Source organism: Dama dama, chromosome 9 (assembly GCF_033118175.1).
Source record: "Dama dama isolate Ldn47 chromosome 9, ASM3311817v1, whole genome shotgun sequence".
Classification (NCBI taxonomy): domain Eukaryota; kingdom Metazoa; phylum Chordata; class Mammalia; order Artiodactyla; family Cervidae; genus Dama; species Dama dama.
Genome location: NC_083689.1, coordinates 82,532,428 through 82,558,115, shown reverse-complemented (window position 1 = coordinate 82,558,115; position 25,688 = coordinate 82,532,428). Strand labels below are relative to the sequence as shown.

The window sequence follows — 25,688 nt, the reverse complement described above, 5'->3', positions numbered from 1 at the left end:
GAGGACCAGGCTACTCTGCACCCAGCACACTGGCTGTGGTCAGCTAGCGGTTTGCCCCCCTCAGCCGACTGACCGAGGAGAGCTTTCTTGCTGCACCTCTTGCAGCAGCAGGAGAGAAGCAAGAAGACAGGCGGCAGGGCAGCAGCAGGGTTCAGACAGTGAGGAAGATGGCTCTTAGGGATACTTCATCTCTGGCTCATCATGGATGGATAAGCCCGAGTTCGAAAGCCATTCTCCATTAGAATCTGCTTCAGCCTCGGGTGAATACAGGTACTTTCCCTGACCCAGCCTCCAGCTAATGGGGAGATGGGCTCATTCCAAACTGACCGAAAAGCTATTTTCCCTCACAAATCATATTTAAATTAAGAAACCTGTGAGGAAGCTCTGTACTTCACCTTTTCCAAAGACGGACGAGATTATGAGAACAAAAGACAGGAGAAGTTCTCAACAAATCACAGTTGATAACTCACTCTGCCAAAAGGGTAAAGAAGACCCCTGTTACTTCATCAAAGAAATGTTCATTATTATAACATGCAGTCAACAGCAGAAGCTGACTGGATTGAGAAAACATCCATATTATTACCATTACAGGATGTATTGTATCATGCTGATGGGAATTGTGGGGAAGTTTTAGGGAATATTTGGGGCAAAGAACATTCCCAGTTTGCCTGACCACATCCTGTGAAGGGTGTGTGGTAAAATATTTAAGATGTGGAATGTCATCAGTGTGCAAAGATTTTCCATTCAGATGGGATATATATATATATATGTATATATAATAATTACTATGGTAATTTATGTTCATTTTAGAATATCTCTCTGTTCTTACATCAATTTAGAAAGCTTTCACCCAGACAGTACCTACCAGTTACTACTGTTGAGTACAGGTTCATAGGCTTTGGAAATTAACTTTTTTTGCCCATTATTAATGAGCAATTGCTAATTAACAACATGTATCATCACTCCTGGAACCCGTGGAGTTAGTTTAGGTGAAGGAACTCACAGCAACAGGATTGTTTAAACCACATACAGATTTATTTTAACATAATGTCCTTCTTGCACGTGAGAAAAGAGGACAGAGATAATAAATATAATTTTTCATCTATTTAAAATACTGCGCTTTTATTTTAGGTACTTCTTTACCTTGAAAATTAACTGACAACAACTCAGCACCATGGAGATACTGGAAGTGAATTATGAGTCCACTAAAGCAATAGATCCCTCTCTCCTCTCCCACCCCCTTCACAAGCCTTCCCTCCCACCTTGCAAATGCTTTTAGCACTGTACTCAATTAAAAGGAAAACGTGTTCTCAACAATTTGGATTAAAAGGTTAAAGAACTCTGTTAATACAACATAAGAAAAATAACACATCCTTTTCTGATACAGAAGTTCTCGAAAGTGTTAAGCATAGGCTACCCGTATGAGACTGACCTGTAGGTGCTTATTTAAAAGACAGTCTCACACCAAAACACACTGACTTAGACTAGGGGGCTGGGAATCTGCATTTTTAAGAAGCTGCCCAGTGTATTATCAAGATGCTGGCAGGCAAGGACCACTGATTTCCCAAAAATTGCCAGAGGTCTGGGCAATTAATTGCCAAGTGCTCAACAGCTCGCCCCTACTCACCGGGTGGACTCCCGTGTCCTGCTGCAGCCGTAGCAATTGCAAAAGCAGAGGCCGGGGAAACAGAGCAGTGGGAGTTGTCAGCTGTCTGTCCTGGTTATTTTAAAAGAATAGAAATGGCATGGTGAGGCAGATGCAGAATATTACATAATGAAAATTCTCATTTTCATTTCTGCACTGAATGAAGGGTTGGGTCAAATACCCTGTGTTGTCCTTATTAATAGGCAAATAACAAGATTCTATATCAGCAAGTTCATTCTAGTTACAGACCCAAGAGAATGAAAACATACGTCTATACAAAAACTTACACACAAACATTCACAGCAGTATTATTCATAATAGCCAAAAAGTAAAAACAGCCAAATCTCCACCAACTGATGAAATGATAAACCACATCAAAAATTCCCATGTGAGGGAATATGATTTAGCCACAAAAGGCATGAGGTAGTAATACATACTACAACATGAATGTACCTTGAAAGCATCATACTAAGTGAAAGTTGGTCACAAAAAATCATGTATTATATGATCCCATTTATACAAAATGTCCACAACAGGTAAATACATAGAGACAAAAAGTAAATTAGTGGTTTCCAGTGTGTGGGGGGATGAGAATGGGAAGTGACCACTGATGTGTATAGGATTTCTCTAGCAGAGGTGATGAAAATATCTGGATTGAGATAGTGGTTATGGTTGCTCAGCCTTGTGAATATATAAAACCACTGAACTGCACACTTTAAAAGGGTGAATCTTATGGTATGTGAATTTTATCTCATTATAAAAAATATTTTTAAAAAATATTCTACATGTTACAGATAGAATTTTCTTCTTAAAGCACCCTTAGAAAGGGGGATGGGCTCTCATACTGAAGGATACACTGAACACTTTTTGGTAGCTCCTCTCGCTTCTCAGATATTTACACATAGCATTTGATAATGTTGATGCCAACCTCACTCTTTTCCTCACTCAGGCTTTTAGTGAAGATAGTTCACTTTTTCTGTGGCTTTTCTGTGATTCTGTGGCTTTATTAGTTTGCCTCTAAAGTCATACAGTCGTGCTTAAAATAAATAAAAGGGGAAGCAAAGAGCTGCTTAATGTGCCTAAGCACAAAAGCACAAACAGCTCTACCCTCTCCTTCGGCTGTAGTCTGAAAACATTTGTGGAACAAGGTGGGCAAGGAGACAGATGAACAGGCAAAATTTCAGCTACACAGTGAGAAAATGTGGGCTGCTGCCACTATTTGGAGACTCCATGCATCATCACAGACTGTGGTTTCCTTCCTGCATCTCTGGGATTTGGTGGGATCAGGAAAGAAACAAAGGACTTAATTAATCCACAAACAGGACGAGGATTTTCAAATAATGCCTATATAAATTTAAAGAATTTTAAATAAATATAAACATATGAAAATAGACCATAAAGCAGAGCTCTAATGATAGTAACCAAGTGGAAAGCATTTAAATAACTCTTGCCTCGGTAAAGTTTTGCTTCCATATAGTTTGACTCCAAACTCTTCCAGGTTATAATGAACTCAAGGGAGTCTGTCTGACAGGGCAATGGTCACAGAAGTTGCCAAGGTCTGGACTGATCAAGGCTCTAAGAATAGTAAAGAGATTTGGCCAATCCCACAGTAGTCTTATAACAAGGCAGGGAAGTCTAACTTGTCACATTGGTTTTCCAGAAGTACCCAAATGTCAGGGTGACCCATGACTGATCAGGAGCCCAAAATCAGTCCTACTCCCAAAGGGCTAATATCCATCAGGGCAATTCTGCTGACAGTGGTCCACCCAGGCTAGCTGCTCTTAGAGCTGATGGCAACAATAGCTTCCGCTGTGTTGCTGAGGCTACAAGTGAAATGACCATTTGGAGCCACGCACTCTGTCTTCTGCTAAACTGCCTTACTTGAATAGGAGTATGAAAGTCAGAAAACAGCTACATTTACTTAGGTTACTTGGGGTGAATCTGCTTTCACAAATGAATAATTTTCCCTTCCAACTTGAAAGAATTGTCTTGAGAAAAAAGGAGACATTTCAAAAACAACTGTTATCTGGAGTTATATTTATTTGAGCAATGGGGAAAAAAAGATTTCTATCTTTTGCTCTGATGGTTTTCCCTTCAATTAGAAATGGTATATTTTAAAACAAATTATGGGATAATATTTTATAATTTTCATAATAGAAAATATACCAGATTCTGCCACTAACAATAATGAAGACTAGAGTCCCAGGCAACTGGACATTACTTTAGCTGAATTATTGTTCTTAACAAGGTCACTCCACAGTTTTGTGTCCCAGATGAACCTATCTAATACAGACTACGCTGGGAGGTCATCAGAGTAAGGTCATCAGAGTCTGGGAACATTTTGGCAAAACCAGCACTGACATTCAATCAACTGACAACCAAGAATCAGATTCAGGTTACTGCATACAAAATGCCATGCAATGATGGTGGTCAAGTAAATACTGGTTATATTAGTGACATTTTCTCTAATCATTTATGTTCCACTACTTGCTCCCACGGTAACATTTGCTTCCAATTAATTTTCATAACTGAGACTGAAAAATATTTGGGAACTGAAATGGTAAGGTAAACAAAAGATTCAGGAGCCAGAATCAGCTCCCACTCGCATGTTTCTGAGTCCCTTTCTGAGGGCTCACCTCCAGGCTGGCGGTAGCGGAGGTGCCGAGGAGTTGAGGGCGACCTGCAAGGTGAGAGTTCTGTAGCATCGGCTGCGGGGGAGCTGTCCACACCTGCTCGGTCCACGGGCGCAGACTCGAGGACTGCTGCTTTAAAACATCACACATTTTAACAACCAGGTTATGAATTCAAGAGCATCTTGTTGTTATCATGCATGGAAACACAAAAGTTCCTTATGGATAATAAGCATTTCATACTAGTCTGTATTTTTAAAGGACTTTATCATGATATTGAAGAACCAACTCATTGGAAAAGACCCTGATGCTGGGAAAGATTGAAGGTGGGAGGAGAAGGGGATGCCAGAGGATGAGATAGTTGGATGGCATCACTAAAGTGATGGACATGAGTTTGAGCAGGCTCTGGGAGTTGTTGACAGACAGGGAAGCCTGGCGTGCTGCAGTCCATGGGGTCGCAAACAGTCGGACACAACTGAGCGACTGAACTGAACTGATCATGATATCGAGCCACTCCTCCTGGCAGAATGCTGATGATACACAACATGTAGTTAGTGGCTACAGCACTGAACAACATTTTTCCATCCTTCCAGAAAGTTCTGACGCCCTAGAGCTACAGATAAGCAGCAGGCAAGTGAAAATTTTTACAATGAAAGTTGAGAGGTTTTAAGATAACTTGAGTCTCTTCACTGCAGGTAACATCCCATGAGTAAAAGAAACATCATTTCAGGGTCAGATTCAAGCTATTACCACATCCCTTGCACTAACTTGTTAATCAGGTAAAATTACAACTTCATGTGTGTTATTTTAAGGAAAAGCACTACAAAAATTTCATAAACTTCTAACAACTCTTTGATTTCTTTTTCCTTGGGTTTTGCATCAACTGATAAAAACTGTATCACCTCCACTAATTTTCCATTATCTATGTCAGCAGAATTATTCTCAACTCCTTTTACCATTCCATTCAAGATTTCACTCAACAAACTCAACAAAATTCCTAATGATTTCACATAAAGCCATTTTTACACTTGTATGTGATTCACTCCTTTAGAAATATGGCCCAAATTCAGCTCTTCTGAAACACAAAGGGGCCAGGGAAGGGAAATGGTTAGAATCTTTCCTTGAATGACATAATTACAGTCAAGCTGGCAATGATGCAGGATGGAGACAAAAAAAATCAGTGCTTAGCTGTTAGTTTTATTATTTTCTAAATAACTCCCTCAAAATTCAGTAATAGAAGGCATCTGCTCTGCAAGAGCAAGCAGAATATCAAATGTGTGTCCTCGGTCTGATTCAACCATTCATTCCTCTGAGGCAAACGAGCAAATCATTTAGTCAGCAATTACACTGAACCAAAAAACTTCCCAGTGCGAGAGCTGGACAGGGCTCGGAAAGTCTACTGAAAAGACAGAAAAGCAGAGAGTAACACTGTAAGCAAACGGGTACCTACAGAGAGGAAAAATCACACCAGCACGGTGGGGGGAAAGAAGCGTTTCCTTCTGGCAGGTTCACTTTCAATCAATCCCTGCAAACAGCTCTGCCTGCAGAACGAGTGGGCAGATGTGGGCTCAAAACAAATGCTAAAATTGGGAGCACTTTCAACCCACAGGCAGGCGATTTTCAAACTAGGAACAAAGAAACAGACACTAGTGATGTGGGTCGAGAATGCTTAGACTGTGTTGCACAGCCAGGGCCCAAGAGAATGCTGATGGACTAAGAGACCTGAACACCCTGAGCAGGCCCCCGTGGTTCTCCTCTCTTCTCTGCTGTCGGTTATATTTTGTTGATATCCCACCACTGGGTGGAATCTGAATGTGTGCTGGGCTGAGATTTGTGCTTTTTAGAAGAATTCAAGATAGCAGAAGCTGGGGCCTTCCTGGAAGGAAGAAAGAAGAGCACTAATGGATGTAGAGTGAGCCTGGAACACAATTGGGGATTAGTGGGGGTGAAACTAACTGCATCACTCTTCCCTTACAAGTTCACAGCCTCACTCAGATGAGGGATAGTTCCTGTTTCTCTTTTTTCCCTTCATGTCATTTGAAGTTCTCTTGCCAGGAAAGATGGCAAGGCTGGCATTATAACTGCAATGACAATAAAATCGGACAAAGGTTACTAGCATTTTTCAAAGAGGGCACCCTGCAACTGTCTAGCTAGACAACAGTGAGAGGATCCATGGCCTCACTACAGACTCAACAGTGAAGCTGATCTTGTGCAATGAGGTTTGGAAGATTGCATCCTGAGGTGAGCAGCAGAAAATATATAAACTCTAGGCACAGACTCCTTATTCAAGTTTGCCAACTGTTTTAAGTGTCAACATTATGCAAAGCACACGCAAACATCTTTCAAATTAAAGACAGATCATTGTCTCCATTTACTTTGCCAACTGAAATTTTCAAGATTAAACAGCAGAGTTAACACAGCAGCACTCTTGGCTTCTACAGACATTATGCGCACGCGCACACACACACACACACACACACACACACACACACACACTGATGTTGTCAGGCTGATGCTGAAGTAAAGTGTTTCATCTATGACTTCTCTGGAAATATTCATGATCAGTACTGCCTATATACCAATGCAAAATAAAAGGAAAAATTAAATCTATAGTTCCTTCATTTCACCCTTCAAAAAATGCCCAAGAGCTACCTAGACCTCAGTATTATTTCTAAGCTTTCTATTCACAGTGTTTCCTTTATGAGGATCCACAGGATAAATTATTCTCAAGTCCCAGGAACAAGAAAAGATGTGCCTGCAGACCAGTCTATTCTTAGTTTTCTGTATGAATCATGTAATTGATTACACTCAGAACCAAAATCAGAATGACTCCAGGAACTGGAGAGAACCACACAGTATTTGTTTGTTCACTAACCATACCCTTCGCCTCATACAACTTTTTTCCATTGCCTGTTTCTTTATCTATTTTATTTTTAATCTAGTGTACCATGTGCCTCTTTGAGTTACATCTTAAATACTTTGAAGAACAATCTGGGAAGTAAATACATTAAAAATCATCAGAAGACAGCTACCTGAAAGGGAAAAGAAATCAAGATGCAAAGAAGTGGCCAGAAACAAAGTATTTAAGAGAATGATGGGCCTTCCCAGGTGGCACTAGTGGTAAAGAACCTGCCTGCCAATGCAGCAAATGTAAGAGACACAGGTTTGATCACTGCGTGGGGAAGATCCCCTGGAGGAGGGCACAGCAGCCCATTCCAGTTTTCTTGCCTGGAGAATCCCAAGGACAGAGGAGCCTGATGGGCTATAATACATAGGGTTACAAAGAGTTGGACACAACTGAAGTGACTTGGCGACATGCAAGAGAAGGATTGTTGGGGGGCAATTACTGTAGAGATGAGAGATAAAGGGGGATGTGTCAGTGGGTAGTCGTGATTATGACACGCTGGACACTGGGCGTGTCATATGGTCAGATGTCCTCTGACCGGACATCTCTGGAGCTGAGGTAGGTTCTCAGGGGCTAACAAGTGCCATGGCCATGCGTGGACACAATCCTGAACACTGCCACCTCCACAGCGAGACAAGCTCTGCATTTAACCCTGACTCAAGAACCACAAAATCCTATTTCTACCCCACAAGCCATGTGAATAAACTGACCCCTGAAACTCTAACTGCAAGTCATTTGTTTGGGGGAAATCCAGTGGAGATACAGAAGCATTAAGCCCTCAACTTTGGTTTTTCTCTAATGTGAGGAAGATCCTACTACTTCTGTCTTGCCTTCATCCATGGGCCCTTTCCATCTGCTGGGCCCTGGTCAGAAATAACCTGAGCTGCCACATAACGAGGTCTCCAGGTGCCACTAGCTGCGCCCACAATGTTCCCACCTCTGGCAGTCTGTTAGCGTCTTGCCCTGGGAGCTTGATTAGGTCCTTTCTCATTTATCTTGGCTCCCCAGTTCTAAACTTTTTCCACCTCATTACTCTTGGGGAAAAGCCACTGATTCCTGCCAGTGATCACACTTCTATGTGAGAGAGTAGGCCAAACAGATGTTATGATGTGGCATTGGACCATCACATGCACTCTGGGCTTGGGCTTGGAAGACCATAACTAGGGAACTTGATGACCACTGTGGAACAATCCATGTGTAAGTAAAAGTCTAAGAATTAATTATTATGCGTAAGGGACAACTTGACTGAGGGCCTTTAGAACTGTAACACGTACTTAGTATATAATGCAAAAAGGAATAGATTTTTCCTTTGCTTCTCTATTAAAGAAAAAAGTTACTATCTATACTATCAGGCCCTAGCCAAGTTAAAATGCAATCTCTAGAAAATTGCAAAAAAGGAGAAAGATTCTTACTGTGCTCCCATTAGAAGGCCACTATCAAAAGAACAGAAAATACTAAGGGTTGGCAAGGATGCAGAGAAACTGGAACCCCGTACTCTGTTGATAGGAATGGTAAATGGTGTAGGCACTATCAAAAACAAAAATTTCCTCAAAAAATTAAAAACAGAATTACCATATGATCTAGCAATCTCACTTCTGGGTATATATGCAAAAGAATTGAAAGCAGGGTCTTGAAGAGAATCTGCATACACACGCACACTGCAGTATTACTCGCAATAGCCAAGAGAGGCAAACAACCCAAAAGTCCATCAAGAAAGGAATGGATAAAGAAAATGTGGAATACACATACAAAGGAATACTATTCAGCTTTAAAAAAGGAGAAAATTCTGGCACATGTTACAACAAAGATGAACCTTGAGGACATTATGCTACATGAAAAAGCCGGTTTTACTTACATGCAATATAAAAAGTAATCAAATTCATAGAAACAAAAATAAGATGGTGGCTGCCAAGGGCTGGGGGGGGAGGAGAAATGGGGAGTTGTCCAATGGGTATATAGTTTCAGTTTTGCAAGATGAAAAAGTTCTGTGTATTGCACAATAATGTGAATATATTGATACTTAACACTACTGATCTATAAACTTTATGGCTAAGATGGCCAAAAAGAAGGAGGAGGAGAGAGAGGAGGACTTTTTAGGAGAGTTTTAAATAGTTTCTAGATACTAGAAAGCAGGAAGACTAGTAACAGGGTCTCCTCTGCAGAGCTTCACATGGTGTCCAAACTGGACAAAAGCTGTCCTTTCACAAGCAGTGGCCACTCCTGCTCTTGGAAATGGCTTTCACCACTGGGGGTTACCACCAGCCCTTTGCTTATAGGTGCTCTTTGCCGATGAGTTTGCCTATTTCCTCCATGCAGCCCATTTGTCCATTCTTCTTGGCTCACGTCAATGACACCTGCAGATTCTGCTCAACCAAACATGATCTCCCCTGCTTTTCGCCTTCCTGAGCACTCCATCTCTACATCTTGCACTACCTGTGTTTGTCTACCTTCTCCAAGGGGCAAGGGCACCATCTTATTTACCACTGTTGGTCCTATAGCATAGCAACGTGCAGAGAAAGAGGTCACAATGACTCCTGAACAACCTTACCCTGTTCTGATCCCAGTCTCAGGGGCATTCCAAACAGTCGTGGAGCCACCAATGTCTGACACTGAGATACTATTCCTAAAGCTCTCCTAACTCAAAATGACATGAACATCCAGACTAACCTCCAGATTCCTCCTCTCTCATTTAATACAATCCAATAACATCGGAGAAAGAACTTTCTATATTCTGGGAAGTTCCTGTACTTCCTAGGCCGCTCTGATCCAGAGAGGAGACTTGAACTAAGCCTCCCAAAATCACTCCCTCCACGGAGACTCCCAAGCACTGGTCTGGATCAAACCCCATATGCACTTGTCAGCTTATGCACTGCCTCACTATTCCCAAGAAAAATCCATCCTGATTCTGCTGCAGCTTGTTGTTCTAATGACTTTTTAATTATCTTTCCCCTTTCATCCTCCTTAGTTGCTAATGTGTCAACTTAAAGAATTTCTTGTTTAAAAGGGTGCTACTTTTGATCTTGACAACCACTCCAGTTAAAATTCCATGAAGCACTTCACTCAGAAAGCTGATTTAAATGATCTGAGCTAGAAACTGCAAAGAGGCTTCAAGCAGGTATAAAGCAGGAGTCTGTGCTTCCATCTCAGTGATCCTCCTTAAAATTTGGACAATTTGCCTGACTTATTGCCCAATTTTTTATTATGTTATCAGCAAACAAATCAGTCACTGTGTAGTTTACCGAGAAGCTTTTGGCTAATTTGGCTGTTAAATTCTGTTCATCACAGAAACACTGGATTATAAAAGAACAAGGCTAGGCTCATCTCCTCCAACCCTTACGCTGTATGAAGCTGAGGAGGGTACGGAGACGTGTCACAGCAATCCCTAATTAGTCCCCTGAGTGTTTTGCTTGATTTATTCATTTAACAAAAATTTACTATCTGTGAGGCAAAGGCCAAGGCCCTGATAGTACAGAAGTGAACAAGACAGACAAGGTTGCTGATCTCATGAGCTTCTGTAGGAAAATACTTCCAGGCAGAAAAGACTGCCCAAGCAAGGGCATAAACAAGTGCCAAGGTCCTGAGGCAGTAATGACCCAGGAGTTTTTGAGACACAAAAAAGAAATCAGTGTGACTGTAGCCAAGAAGATGAAGAAGCATGGCAGGAGCAGGGATTAGAGAGACAGCGTCCAAATCTCATAGGATCTGAAGGCCTTGGGAAGAAGACTGTACTTTTTTCTAAGTATGATGGGAAGTCTTTAGAGACTATAATCAGGAAACCAGATGATCTAATTCACATTTCTAAAAACCGCTTTGGTTGTGTCATGGACAGCGAACACTGTCTCAGACTTTATTTTTTCCCTATACCTCTGTCATAATATGGAGTGTTGCCTTGGAAACTAAACTCAAGAAGTCATCTTAATGCTTCCAGGCTAGGTTGTCATCTTAGGCAAGGAAAGGCTGGAAGCAGTTACAGGTGCTTAAGGTGGACCCTGGAGGAGGAGAAGGCTCTGGGGCTCAAGGTCATGGATGAGGGTGCCTGCAACTTGCCTCTATGCCAAATATTGGGCTATGTTCTTTAGCCAACCAGCCTTAATCAAATTCCACTAAGACCCTTCCAGTGATAACCAACTAGATGACACCACCCTTCCATAGACAATTGACTACAATTGGCCTTTTACTACAGAAGTCAGCTAACCCTCCCCTCCTTCCACAAAGGCTGGAGACTTTCAGGACTTTCTAACTAGCCATTGCATTCACTCTACTTTCTATGCAAAAGTAGGAAAGTGGTAAAGAAAGGGAACTAGGGTTCCAGAAGGAATGGTGGGGAGACAGGGGGCCAGCAAACACAGGGTGTGGCAGCAGGATAATACCTCTCTGAATACTTCGTTTTAGCTTGTTACACAGATCCACGCGGGGGTTATCAACAGACTCCTCTACAGATCCCGGGCTTTGCTCTGGAGAAGAAAGGCCTCTGCTCAGATCCAACGGCACTTTACCAGTATGAGGCGGTGGGGACGCAGCTGGGCTGTGGGTGGTGGTGGGGCTGCTGGATGCCGAGGAGGTGGTCAGATCCAGCGCACCTATCCTTGAGTTCAAGGGAGAAGTCAAGGACAGCTTTCTGGCCCTCACTGGGGAGGACGTCCTGGAGACAGCCAGTGGAGGTGGGGAAGAGAATTTGCGACACAGGCGTGGGGATTTGCCTTCCACCAAGTGTTCACCTCTGTTGTTCTGGCTGGTAGCAAAAAACAGTTCCAATGACCTAAAAGTAAGAGCAAAAGCTATTAACAGATTGTGGCCGAGTGAAAAATTAGTCTCCCGATGTCATTCAAGACATGCTCCCTACCTTAAAAGGCCATGCTATCATAGAAATTCTGTGGCTGGATTCCTTAATTTAAATGTTGGGTGTATACCATACACTTGCCAAAAGAACACACTTTTTAGGCTTTGTCTAACCCCTTGCTACTAAACTGTGTCCAAAGACAAGTAACACTGGCATTGGGCTCCACTCCAGATTTACTGAATCAGAGCCTGCAATTTAACAAGGTCCCCAGGTGATGCTTCTGCATATTAAAATGTGAAAAGCACAGTTGCTTTTTTTTTTTTAAAAAAAAAAAAAGAAAGGTAGAAAGAAAAGCTCCAAACAATAGCTTTATCTTGGCAAAGGCCACTTGGAAACTTAAACTGCTTCCCTTGGGGACTGTGACCTCCCCTCACTCTCTTCTACTGGGGGTTGGGGGGTCTGGTAAGCTCAAAGGCCAGTCAGGACCCTGCAGAGTGGGCTGTCCATCAGCACAGAGACCCAGGGACCAGGTGGGGCATACTTTCATCTCAGGCTAACCCCAGGCCTACCTGACGGGGATGGAGGTGAAAGGCCTCTTATATATGTCAGAAAGCTTCCCCAGCACCACGGCTGCCGTCGTGAAAATCCGATAGGTGTGCAGAAAGGTGTTAAGGAAATCAATGCTAAGAAAACGCAGGTCTGTCAGTCTCTCCAAGAGACGCTCCACACTGGCATACCGGATCTGTGGCACTTTGCAGGAGTTGAGGGTTTTACTGAAGCAAATGTCAGTGTCGTCCTTGTGAAGCCGGGCGTCAGACCTACGCACAAGGCAGGAAAGTCAGGACAAAACCAGAGCATAGGTGCCCCTCAGCCCCTGAGTATTTCAGGGTCTGTAAATGCACACTCGTGTCCAGGCTTCCCCTGGCATTTGATAAAAGATGTGCTAGGACATATCACATGCAACAAAGCAGGGCCACAAAAATATCAACCAAGCCATTATAATTTAGGAAGGTCAAAATTAATTGTGGAGACAGGAATCATTCATTCCACTCTGTGGATTCCTTCTCCAGGGGAGGAGAAATAATTTTCCCTCTACACTCCTGAGTTCTTAGCTGACTCTCTGTGATAAAAGATGAACAAGAGAAAAATAAACAAGCTTATTAACATGCATACCTCACATATCCCTGGGAGATAACCAGGAGAAAATGAGAAACTCAAAAAGCTGGCTTAGAACTCAGACTTAAATGCCATCTTAATAGGGAAGGGACGGGGTGGTATGTATAGGCTTCTCATGGGAGAGTAAATGATTTTTAGGAAAGCTGAATGGACCCTTAGAATAGATGGAAGGTATCAGAATAAATGGAAGGTATCAGAATAGATGGAAGGTATCAGAATAGCTGGAAGGTTTGTGACAGTTAGCCTGGGTGTGATATTGACATCTAGTCTCTCCTGTGATAACTGTCAATCTTCCGTGGTTGGTGAAATTCCTGGGAAGATTTATGACAACTGAGTTCCTTTTTGAGAATCTGTCTTTAGGCAGATAAGAAGAGTTCAGAAAAACCCTTTCTGCATTTTCTGTTTTTCAAGTTTGTAGCTCAACATAATCAACAGGCCAAAGTGGCCTATGTTAGGGTGGCATACTCCACTTTCACATCTTTCTCTGGTTCAATCCTATTTTATTAGGAAATTAACGCCAAAGTCCTATTTAGGAGGAGCAGGGCTTATACCCTCAAATCAGAATATCAGAAGTGTGATTAAAAAGTAAGGGTAACATTCTCCCCACAGAAGGGTGGGGAGGAGGGGAAGACCCAGACAGCACTGCTATTATCTGTGGTTATTTCTTTTTCTCACTTGTAATTTTGTACATCTGTGCTTCCCCACCCCCCCAAATTTTTCTTGATTAAACTACTAGATATTATATTATTAGGTATTTTTTTCCTCTGGAAACAGCTCTTTGATCAGCTCTACTGTTTTTCTATATTTTAAGGTATTAATTTCCATTCTTAGTTAGTTTATTCCTACATTTTCCTACAGTTGATTTTTGTCATTCTTTTTCTAACTCCTTAATCCATTTCATTCTTTTTGGCCGATTAATGCATCGAAGGCCGTCCATTATTCTGAGTACATTTTAAACCAATAATTGTGTAAAATGTTGTGTTTTCCTTATGTTTTCAATACTCTGCAGTGTTAAAAAGTGTCTTCTTAAAAAAATAATGGATGTAATATAGTCAGTGAACTCTTCTAAAGATTCCCCTTGCACAGTCCCCGCCTGCCCACCTGCAAAGCTGGGTTTCTCTCATTCTATAAAACCACCACCTGGCTGCTCCTCAACCTGTCACCCAGAGGCCCTTGTCCTGGAAGCCTGCAGCAGTCTTTCCAGGTGGACAGCAAACTCAGGGGAAGGTTCACACAGCAGCCCCCAGGATCCTTGGGTGTGCTCAGAGCCCTCAGCCCGTGGTGCACCTTCATTAGAAAGGTCAAGAAGCCAGCACCGGGGCTAAGTTCATAAGACGAAAAGCGTGGAAGCTGAGGCCGAATTCAAGTGAGGCTCAAAGAAATGCACACCTTTGCGAGGACTGCCCGTAGCCTTCACATTCCCATCTGAGACCCCGTGTCTACCTTCACGGCAGCATCTCAGAAACAGGCGATCAATGAAGTGCTGGATTTTATCACTTGATTAAAGGGTACACTATGGGCCAGTGAGGTTCAGTGAGACAGCTGCTTGCTAAGAATCAGCTGGCTTGTTGTGAGTGTCCCTAATTAGCTCTTGCAGTACTTGGGAGGGATTTTAAATTATATATTTATTTTCTTTGGGGTAAAAAGAAATCAACAGCTTCTTTAGCTTGCTCTTGGAAACATTCCACCCTAAAGTAAACTCAGTGCAGGGGGGAAGACTTCATCTGAGGGCCTGAAAGAGCATTTTAAATGAGTAGCTTACTTCTGATGAGGAACTAAGGGCAGCCTGTTCATTCTAGTCACATCACTGATCTCGAAAATACAGAAGAGCATCGAGTAAGGTTCTTGAAAATAGAATGGCTCTTTCTTGTTCTTCATATGTAACCATCCACCAACTTTACTTTTCTGGTTCTTAATCTCCCTCCCTTGTTAAAAGACTTCAGAAACTTCTTTAATTCAGTCAGTCTAGAGGATGGCTAATCAAGGTGATCACTTTTTCTCCCACCATTTTCCCATCTAAAATCTCCATTTTCTTAGAAATGGCATTTCTAAGTAATGCCATTAAGCTAGGAAAAATTTTTTCTTTTAACCTCTAAGTTGAGGTCAACTATTATGAAAACAAAGCAAGCCTCAGTCTAAATACATAAAGTATAAAACATCACTTAAAGGAATATAATCACCAAATAAATATCATGATTTTGTATTCTAATGGTAGTTTTGCACTTGGCATTTTCTGACAATAATTACTTTAATCAAATACTAGGAGGAAAAAATATATTGTAGCCAACATGAAATTAAAACTAATTACACCACTGCCTCTCAAAATTATGATTACAGTTTCATTTTAACTAAAGAAAAAAAATTAAATATTATGAAATTATTTAATTTTCTTTTATTACACTGAAAGAGATTTTACTTTATTTCCTAAGGGACCCTCAAGAAGATATAATGTGTTACTTAAGCCTCCTATGATAATAACAACTCCTTTTAGGTAAACATTTTAAAAAAACAATCTTGAAACATCAAACCCAAATCACCTATTGTAATTAGTAAGTTTTAAAAGTGAGTCCCTGCAAAGTGATGCCATTAAGATAGAATAAATTTTTTTCTTTTACCTCTGCAAAACGTCCTTTTTTTTTTTTTTTTTTTTTTTGCGTGTAGCTAGAGAGATGTGCCGGGAGGCAAGAACACAGAATTTAGGGGAGAACAGGACTACGGAGGAGACTATCAGAAGGAAAAGAGATTGCAAAATCATCTTTTTCTCTGATTGAAGAGAACCAGGCTCAGTGAGCCAGGGGAAAATGGAAGGAAGAAAGATACAAGATATATGAAACTCTGCCTTGGGAACACACCTCGTGGAGAATAGATGGGCATCCAAATATGTGTGACTTCATTAGGAAGTCCTTACAGCCTCGGATATAGGTTTCTATTCTCTAGCGAGTGGTTCCAGCTCATAACAGTGACCTCTCTGTCACCCCAAACGCAGGGAAGTCTTGGTCTATACAGGAGGCAGTTACAAATGAAACTGGAAATGGGCATTAGTCAAACTCCCAGCACAGAGGACAGAAGATGCATTGAGGTGCCAGTCATAACTGAGGCAGGCAGAAAACTAAAGTTTTTAACTGTATTAATTTTTAAAGTGAACAAAGTGTATGTAGAGTAGGCGTGCAGCTGCCCTGAGATTCAGGAGCTTATAAGTTGGCTACCAAGTCCAACTTACATATTCTCATTCTAGAGCAGACTGGAATTTCAAGGCTGTCTAACCTTCAAGAAAGTACTTTTTAAAAATGGATAAACATAATATATATTATTTTGTGAAATATTCAAATAAGTCCCGTCACTTCATGGCAAATAGATAATGGAAACAGTAAGAGACTTTATTTTTCTGGGCTCCAAACTCACTGCAGATGGTGACTGCAGGCATAAAATTAAGAGACGCTTGCTCCTTGGTGGAAAAGCTATGACCAACCTAGACAGCATATTAAAAAGCAGAGACATTACTTTGCCACCAAAGGTCTGTATAGTCAAAGCTATGGTTTTTCCAGTAGTCATGTATGGATGTGAGGGTTGGACCACAGAGAAAGCTGAGCACTGAAGAATGGATGTTTTTGAACTGTGGTGTTGGAGAAGACTCTTGAGAGTCCCCTGGACTGTAAGGAGATCAAACTGGTCAATCCTAAAGAAAATCAACCCTGAATATTCATCGGGAGGACTGGTGCTGAAGCCAAAACTCCAATACTTTGGCCACCTGATGCAAAGAACTGACTCATTGGAAAAGACCCTGATTTTGGGAAAGATTGAAGGTGGGAGGGGAAGGGGACAACAGAGGATGAGATGGTTGGATGGCATCACTGACTTGATGGACATGAGTCTGAGCAAGCTCTGGGAGCTAGTGATGGACAGGGAGGCCTGGCATGCCGCAGTCCATGGGGTTGCAAAAAGTCAGACACAACTGAGCGACTGAACTGAAATGTACTGAACTCTGGCAGAAAACTAGCCTGGTGATGTGAACTTAAAAATTAAGTCATAATTTGAAACCTTTGGCTTAATATTCCATACTTGGTTTTAATTTTATTATCATACATTTTAAACTGATTTTTCCTTTTTACCTACCTTTAAAAAAAATACACTTATTTATTTATTTATTGTTGGCTTCACTGTGTCTTGGTTGCAGCACATAAAATTTTCATTGCAGCACACAGGTGCTCTCTAGTTGTGGTGTGTGGAATTAATTGCCCCATGGCATGTGGTATCTTAGATCCCTCGCCAGGGATCGAACCTGAGTCCCCTGAATTGGAAAGTGGATTTCTAAGTCCCTGATATGTTGTTTCTTTTTTAAACTATACTTAAAAACCTAGGAAACTTAAGGCTAAAGGAATCTCTGCATGAGAATCTTAAAATGACCCCTGTTATTGTTCAGTCACTCAGTTGTGTCCAACTCTTTGTGACACCATGGACTACAGCAAGCCAGGTTTCCCTGTCCTTCACCATCTCCTGAAGCTTGTTCAAACTCATGTCCATTGAGTTGGTGAAGCCATCCAACCACCTCATCCTATTGCCCCCTTCTCCTCCTACTCTCAATCTTCCCCAGCATCAGCGTATTTTCCAATGAGTTGACTCTTCACATCAGGTAGCCAAAGTATTGGAGCTCCGGCATCAGTCTTTCTAATGAATACTCAACGTTGATTTCCTTTAGGACGGACTGGTTTGATCTCCTTGCAGTCCCAGAGACTCTCAAGAGTCTTCTCCAACACCACAGTTCAAAAGCATCAATTCAGCTTTTCTATGGTCCAACTCTCATATCCATACATGACTACTGGAAAAAACCATAGCTTTGACTATATGGACCTTTGTCAGAAAGTAATGTCTCTGCGTTTTAATGTAATGTCTCTGCGTCTAGGTTTGTCATAGCTTTTCTTCCATAAAAAGAAAGAAAAAAATGACCCTGTTCAAAATATTTTAAAACTTGACTAGCAATTTAAAATAGTATCATCCTTTTACATATTTCCTGTAGTAACTGTGGCACTAGTATAATATACTCTGCCTTCATCTGATACAATAATTAACAAGTTTTAAAGTTTGCACCATTGGGATGATGCTAATTACAATAAAAACCTATCATTGTACCTACAATGAAGGTACCTATCAATTGTACCTATCAATACCTGCAATGAAGAGAAAAGTTGATGCTGCTTTTTCTCTTAGCTCAGACCTAAAAAAAAAATCCACATAAAAGGCAGGGAAGACAAACATTTTCTTAGCTTCATGTAACTTTTTGGAAAGATATAACAGGACTATTTTTAAAAATACATTTTATTCTTAGAATTTGGACTGCAAATAACCAAGAAAATGAGAGTAGGGAATAATTTGGTCAGCTTGAAAATCCTTCCAAAGCAATTTCTGAATTTGGAAACAAGAAAGTATATAGAGACAAAAGTACTAATGAAGAGAGTTATGGCACATGGTTATTGATATCACTTCTCACTTCAAATAAAACTGCAGTTTCCTTAGTGATAACACTAAATTATTGGATTTGCTTTCTTAACAAAACACATGGACAGCAGGATGGAAGCCCCCAGCAATAGCCTCTGGGGCAAATCCATACACAGGCTGTGGGTAGATGGTACCATAGAAAAGCCAGTTAATTTATGTTGAGTGTCTTCAAAATATCAATGTGTCTCTACAACCAAATCTAACTAATATGATTTATACTCACTGAGAAGACTGCAAAAGGATCTGCCAAACTTTTGTCCACCCTCTGACACATTTGCTATCACAACTTTATATACTGAACTTAAAATTTTTTATAGGTTTTTTGTACTGAGGAAGGCATTCTGAATAGTATGAAAAACTATATTTCTATGCTGTGAGTCAATAAACTATGAATCTGAAAAACCATTACAATAGTCTTATTATTTATAATGGCATATTATGAATTATCACATTACTGTTGAATGTATTCACAGTATGAAGCTGAATCCCAGTGAAGCAATATTTTATTCAGGGTTTTACATTCTCCACCAATTTGATCCTGATTAAAATGTCAGAGAAAGGATTATCACACTTACTTAATCATATGTGGCACAGTAACTTTGGAATTTTCTTCAAACACTATAGTCATTAAACCATTACACCGTATGTTGTCCACACACTGTGAAATTAAAAAATAGACAGTTACAACCCACATGAAAACCTAGGCAGAGTATGTATTCCTAGAATTATTTATAGTCATAAAAACAATTCAGTTTCTCATCTGGGCACACAAGCACACAAGCATGGGTGTGCACACATGTGTACACACTCACATACACGCACACACACGGAGGGAAACATTAAACACTGAAGAACAGATTCAATATCCAAATTCCCAAACTGTGCACCTAGCAAATGCCCAAGGACAGATATAAGGGCTACATCTTCCTGGAACGTGTTCCCCAAGGATTCTGAGCACAATGTCACATCGGCACAATCCTCTGGCAGTCACAACTCTACTTGAGGAGCTTATACCCCTAGTGATACCTAGTTTATACCTCTGCAATATTCCTTCTCTACCACAGCGCGTGGTGTGGGGCAGGCAGAGAGGAAATGGTGGCTTCCCTGGCTGGGGTTCATCTTCTCTCTCACTAGTAATCTCTGTGCGTGCTTTTTTTGTATTTTTTTGCCAACAAATCCCCACATTTTACTAGTTTCTCAAGCAGCTTCTATTGGCAATGTGTTGGTTTGGTGAGGATGAACTGTTGATTTCTCCTGTTTCTGACATACATAAAGCCCTGTTCATCTCCTCTCTTTTCTTTCTAAGAAGAAAACTCAGAACTGTGCTAATCTTCTCTGCCTTCTTTATTTACATCTATGCCTTATCAATTCAAAATTTCCCTTTGCAATTACTTTGGGTTAGAGAAGTATTTTGAATTATACATATTCCCTTTAAATGAAACAGAAAATGAAAAAAAATCTAAACAGTTTTTAAAATCAGAAATTACTTTTAGTTACTAGGATGTCATGTACTACTTAATGATTATAATTAAATGGTGTGAGGAAAATTGATTGCCAAGTGATTTCACACAGCTCCTGAACTCAGGGTTTATCCTAAACCCCAATGCCTAATTAAAGAATGAATATGCATATAAAAAACTTTGGATTCACAGCATGCCCTGACTGTTGATTCCCCTATTTAGCATATCAGCCATTTTCATACTTAATGTTCCTTAAAAATTTGTTTCCTCAAATCTTATGCCATTATTTCATTGACGAGGTATAACGGATCTCAACTTCTGGGAATAAAGCAGAATATTTTAAAGTTCCTCTTTCTTTAAGAAACTCATTTCTTTAAACATCTGGAATTTTGAATTATCTTCTTACATGAATAATTGTGGTTATCTAACTACAAATTAGATGATACGTGCTTATATGTGAGTTTATACTATATCTTACTCCCTTAGGTGGATTACAAAAATACATATAGTAAGACAAAGTCAAGGTAAGTAAGAAAATCAGAGAGGATTTGGATAAAGGGTGAAAAATAATAAGATGAAACCTGGAACCAATCAACCGCATATACTTTATGTTGAGAAGTTCCAAACACTTGCTCTACATGGTCCTCAAAATTAGCTGAGCCATGGGGCAGCCAACTCAAAGGAAACCATATGATCAACTACAAAATTCATGGCTTAACAGAACCTCAATTCATCCTACTCTCTGTCCAAAGGAAAATTATCTCCTGGGTCTAATAAAACATTGAATAATGTCGTGAACATTACTGTCCTCAACAACTTCCTTTTAAAGTAATTACAGTTTTGTTTTTTATCAAATTGTGTCTTATAAACTTCCTCAACATTGGTTGAAGAGTACAATTTCAAACTAACCACTCTGTGGTGAGTCCCAAAGGATGGGTCCTGCCTTTGCTCATCTGATTTCAAGCACTAATTTCATACTCTACAGAAAGGGTATGTATGGGCTGCTCCTCTTTAGGCATAAATAAATGCTGCTTCTCCCATCAGCTTTGAGTAGCAGGCAGTTAGACATGGTATTCTTCCTAAAGTTCTGAAACTGCACTGTCCTAAATTAGTACCCAGTTGTATGAAGTCAGTGTTTCCACCAGTGAGCCAAGCTACCAGTAGGAGGGGTATCCTCTTAGGCCTCAAAATGGCCACACGACCTCAAAGGGACAGCTCTCAGTCAGGGCCAGGTGAAAAGAGACGCCTATGACTCCATTCATTTCTAAGCATGAGCATACAGTGGAAAGCGAGGAGGTAAGTCTGGCTGGTGTGAGCATCTATAACGGAGGAGACAGTAAGAAAGAGGAAGTCATCTGGAGTCAGCAGTCTCGAATCTGGATTATATCCAGCAGGCAGATGGGAAGTCACTACAAGTTTCTAAGTGGTCTTGTTCAAGTTTAAATATCTACAGCTGGGGGAATTCACTGAATGGCAAGATCATCAGGATGATATTCTGAGTCACAAATGAAATGATTCATGCCTCCACTGAGGCAGGCCATGGGAATGAAGAGGAATGGATGGAGATAAATATTTTGAAGAAAGCAATAATAGAAATTGATGAGTTACTGAATAAAACCAAGAGAAAAAAAGCACAGCAACATTAAAAAATGACTATCACTATTAGGCCATTTTAAATTGGAAAATGCAAATATATTTAAAAGCAATAAACATGGCCAATGTCTTTTGAGTGACACAGAACTTAACCAAAACTAGTCTACCTTTTGGATTTTCATGAGCACCAAGAAGATGTGTGGATTATATGGCATTAGAGAAGGCAATGGCACCCCACTGCAGTACTCTTGCCTGGAAAATCCCATGGACGGAGAAGCCTGGTAGACTGCAGTCCAGGGGGTCGTGAAGAGTTGGACATAACTGAGCGACTTCACTTTCACTTTTCACTTTCATGCATTGGAGAAGGAAATGGCAACCCACTCCAGTGTTCTTCCCTGGAGAATCCCAGGGACAGGGGAGCCTGGTGGGTTGCCATCTATGGGGTCATACAGAGTCGGACACAACTGAAGTGACTCAGGAGCAGCAGCAGGGATTTTATTAAATGAGGGTCTCATGTCTGCATTTATTAAGTATGTACCTATGTGACAGATATTGGGCTAAATGCTGGAAGATGAGGGCAGGGAGCAGAGAAAGAATATATAAAAGAGTTTCACAGATGAGTAAGGTAAACCACTTTAAATTCATTTTCCTAATTCCAATGGGAAAATGATTTAGCACTATCCCCATTCTTATGAAACTATAAGTGAGATTTGGGGGCATGGGGACATATGTTGCATACAGACAGGGAGAGGAAGCAGGGGTTAAGTGATCCTTCACCCCAGTGACATTTCTAGCTATTCCTTAGACTTTTCATTCTCAGTTTTTCTGAGCAGAATGAAGATGTTACCTGGGTAACCAACACAGGAAGTGGGAGGACAGAGACGGTGTTTGGTGAGAATTGCGGAAAGTAAACAGGGTTCCTTCAATTTCCTTTAACAGTCTAAGCAACAGCATAGTTATCAGACAACAGCCTTAGGATGTCTCAGGGCTATAGACTTTTTGTTTAGATATTCCATTTGGTTCTTTGAAAGTTAAGTCTGGATCCTTTTACATAGTGATCTTTTCTTTCCTTTCTTCTTCCTTCCCTCCTTTCCTTCCATACTTTTATTTTAAATCTTCTTTTAAACCTGTCTTTTCTAAGTTATCATTCTATTAGATGAAGTTCCAGCAGTGCTAATTATACTGCTTACTGAGTCTTCTGACTCTCATTCATGATAGATCAGTTACTCAAAAGATTTGTAATTTTTGATTTTGAGCACATTGTCATGAGCCCTGAACTGTTAAAGTGTTGCTAACGCAGTGACTTTGTGTTTGCTTCTACCAAGCATTCTTGGGTTAGCAACAGTCCAAAAATTGTTTCTGCATTAATTTCTCAGTTTGGAATTTTCATACCATGTGAATATTATGAATCTGAATTTCAAATCCATAGGCCAGAAATGCATTTGTTTTTCTCAAAAGAGATTTTTAAAAATTCAGAACCCAAGACAAAGACAGACTTCTTTATGATCCCAGGCCAAATGGGTATTTTTGTTTTTGAGTTCTTATTTCACGCATGGACCGCCTTCCAATGCTCAGGCTTTAAACAGAAATCTCAGCTCCTTTAAGGGGCCCAAGGCTAACCCTGCTCCTTCAGTTAATACCCCTCAGGCATGGGACCAATAAACAGACTTAAGTCATTCTCAAGTCTCTGCCTTCAGTTTACATGCTGTTTGCTCTGACTTTAAATCTCCCTGTTATTTCTGGCAACTAGAGATTTCCTTTTATATTTATAAATATCATCAATGAATTAAATTTTTTATTATACTGATTTTATGTATTAAATATTTCTGATTTTGTAGCCAGAGGGGATCTAAATCAGTGCAGTCCTCCACACTGCCAGAATTGAAACTTAAGATAAATGTTTTAGATCCAAAAGAGAAGATTTATGTGACCACTTTTGAACATCTTATTATCCAGTGTCAGATCTCATTTCGTAAATCTTTCTGATTCATTGTGTCAAGCATTAAATTATTTTCAATAGGAAGAAAAAGAAATTTTTACTTATACTCAAGTCTCAGAAGGAAACATACATGCAGTCTGAACCAGAGATCAAAAGACCATATAATAAAAAAATCACATTTAACTGTACAAAAAGGTCTTTGATAACTGACACATCTATCTGTGGGATGGATGAATATATATATATATATATATATATATATATATATGTATACACACCCACATATACACATATGTTGCTATTGATTAGTAGATAAGTTTTGTGACCCCATGGACTGTAGCTGGCCAGGCTCCTCTGTCTCTAGGATTTCCCAGGCAAGAATATTGAAATGGGTTGCCATTTCCTTTTCTAAGGGATCTTCCCAACCCAAGGAGTGAACCCGCATCTCCTGCATTAGCAGGCAAATTCTTTACCACTGAGCCACCAGGGAAGCCCATACACACATATACATACATGTATATATAAAATATATTATGGTATATTTATACAGAGGCTCCACAGACCAGGTTCGGTGACAACACGATTTTGAACAAACAGGACTCCTAGGGGCTCTGGGTTTACCAATTTTACTTCAACCAGAATATTTCACTTTTATCTCACTTCCATTTGGCATTTTCAGTACTGCTACACTGAACAAAGAGTTCTCTTCCAGAAAGAAAGTTAAACTACAATAGAACTTTTAATTTACGAGTGTATGAATATATTAATATTTATATTGGAAGCCATCATATATATTCATGATCATATAAGCACATATCTTGTGTTGGGGAGAAGAGATTGAGCCCTCGGAAAATGAATCCAATTCACTCAGTTAAAAGAGAAAGACATGGAAATAGCCAGGATGTCATATAACTTTAAGGACACAATTTATGTGAATTACTATAAACCTTAAAATCAGTACGATAACAAAAGCAGATTCCTAGATCATGGCTATTCTAGTTCTGTTTGTGATGACTATGACCAGGGGGTAGAGGACTGGAAATATGCATATTTATAAAAGCCCTAGGTAATTAAAAAAATTTTTTTTATTGGAGAATAATTGCTTTACAATATCGTGCTGGTTTCTGCCATACCTCAACATGAGTCAGCCACAGGTATACACATGTCCTCCCCCTCCTGAATCCCTGCCCCATGTCCCACCCCCTCCTACTGCTCCAGACTGTCACAGAGCACTGGGGTGAGCTCCTGGTGTCACAGAGCAAATTCCTACCAGCTATCTATTTCACATGTGGTAACGTATATGCTTCCACGCCACTCTCTCAATTCATCCTACCATCTCCTTCCCACACGGTGCACAAGTCTGTTATCTGTCTCCACTGCTGCCTCTGCCCTGCAGACTGATTCATCAGTACCATCTTTCTAGGGTCCATACACATGCGTTGCTGCTGCTGCTGTCACTGCAGTCGTGTCTGACTCTTTACAACCCTGCGGACTGTAGCCTGCCAGGCTCCTCTGTCCATGGAGCACTCCAGGCAAAGACACTGGAGTGGGTTGCCATGCTGTCCTCCAGGGGAACTTCCCAACCCAGGGATCGAACCCTCATCTCTTATTTCTCCTGCACTGGCAGGCAGGTTCTTTACCACTAACCCAACCAGAAATACAATATTTGTCTTTCTCTTTCTGACTTACTTCACTCTGTACAATAGGCTCTAGGTTCATCCACCTCATTAGGACTGACTCATATGTGTTGTTTTTTTAATAGCTGAGTAAAGGTCCGTCTAGTCAAGGCTATGGTTTTTCCAGTAGTCATGTATGGATGTGAGAGTTGGAGTATAAAGAAAGCTGAGTGCCAAAGAATTGATGCTTTTGAACTGCGCTGTTGGAGAAGGCTCTTGAGAGTCCCTTGGACTGCAAGGAGATCCAACCAGTCCATCTTAAAGGAGATCAGTCCTGGGTGTTCACTGGAAGGACTGATGCTGAAGCTGAAACTCCAATATTTTGGCCACCTCATGCAAAAAGCTGATTCATTTGAAAAGACCCTGATGCTGGGAAAGATTGAAGGTGGGA

At 40.6% G+C, this 25,688-nt stretch overlaps 1 protein-coding gene across 2 annotated transcripts in view; it reads right to left on the bottom strand.

Moving 5' to 3' along the window:
• The window catches only part of RASGRF2 (Ras protein specific guanine nucleotide releasing factor 2), a 256,768-nt gene that overhangs the window by 105,397 nt on the left and 125,683 nt on the right, over positions 1-25,688 (bottom strand). The window contains exons 13-17 of one of the 2 annotated variants that reach the window (XM_061151929.1): positions 19,205-19,287; positions 12,530-12,778; positions 11,551-11,939; positions 4,282-4,410; positions 1,628-1,717 (exon numbers count right to left, since the gene is read on the bottom strand). In XM_061151929.1, coding sequence (XP_061007912.1) covers positions 1,628-1,717; positions 4,282-4,410; positions 11,551-11,939; positions 12,530-12,778; positions 19,205-19,287 — 940 coding nt within the window. The remainder of the gene's footprint in view (positions 1-1,627; positions 1,718-4,281; positions 4,411-11,550; positions 11,940-12,529; positions 12,779-19,204; positions 19,288-25,688) is intronic. The other variant, XM_061151930.1, reaches the window with a different exon arrangement.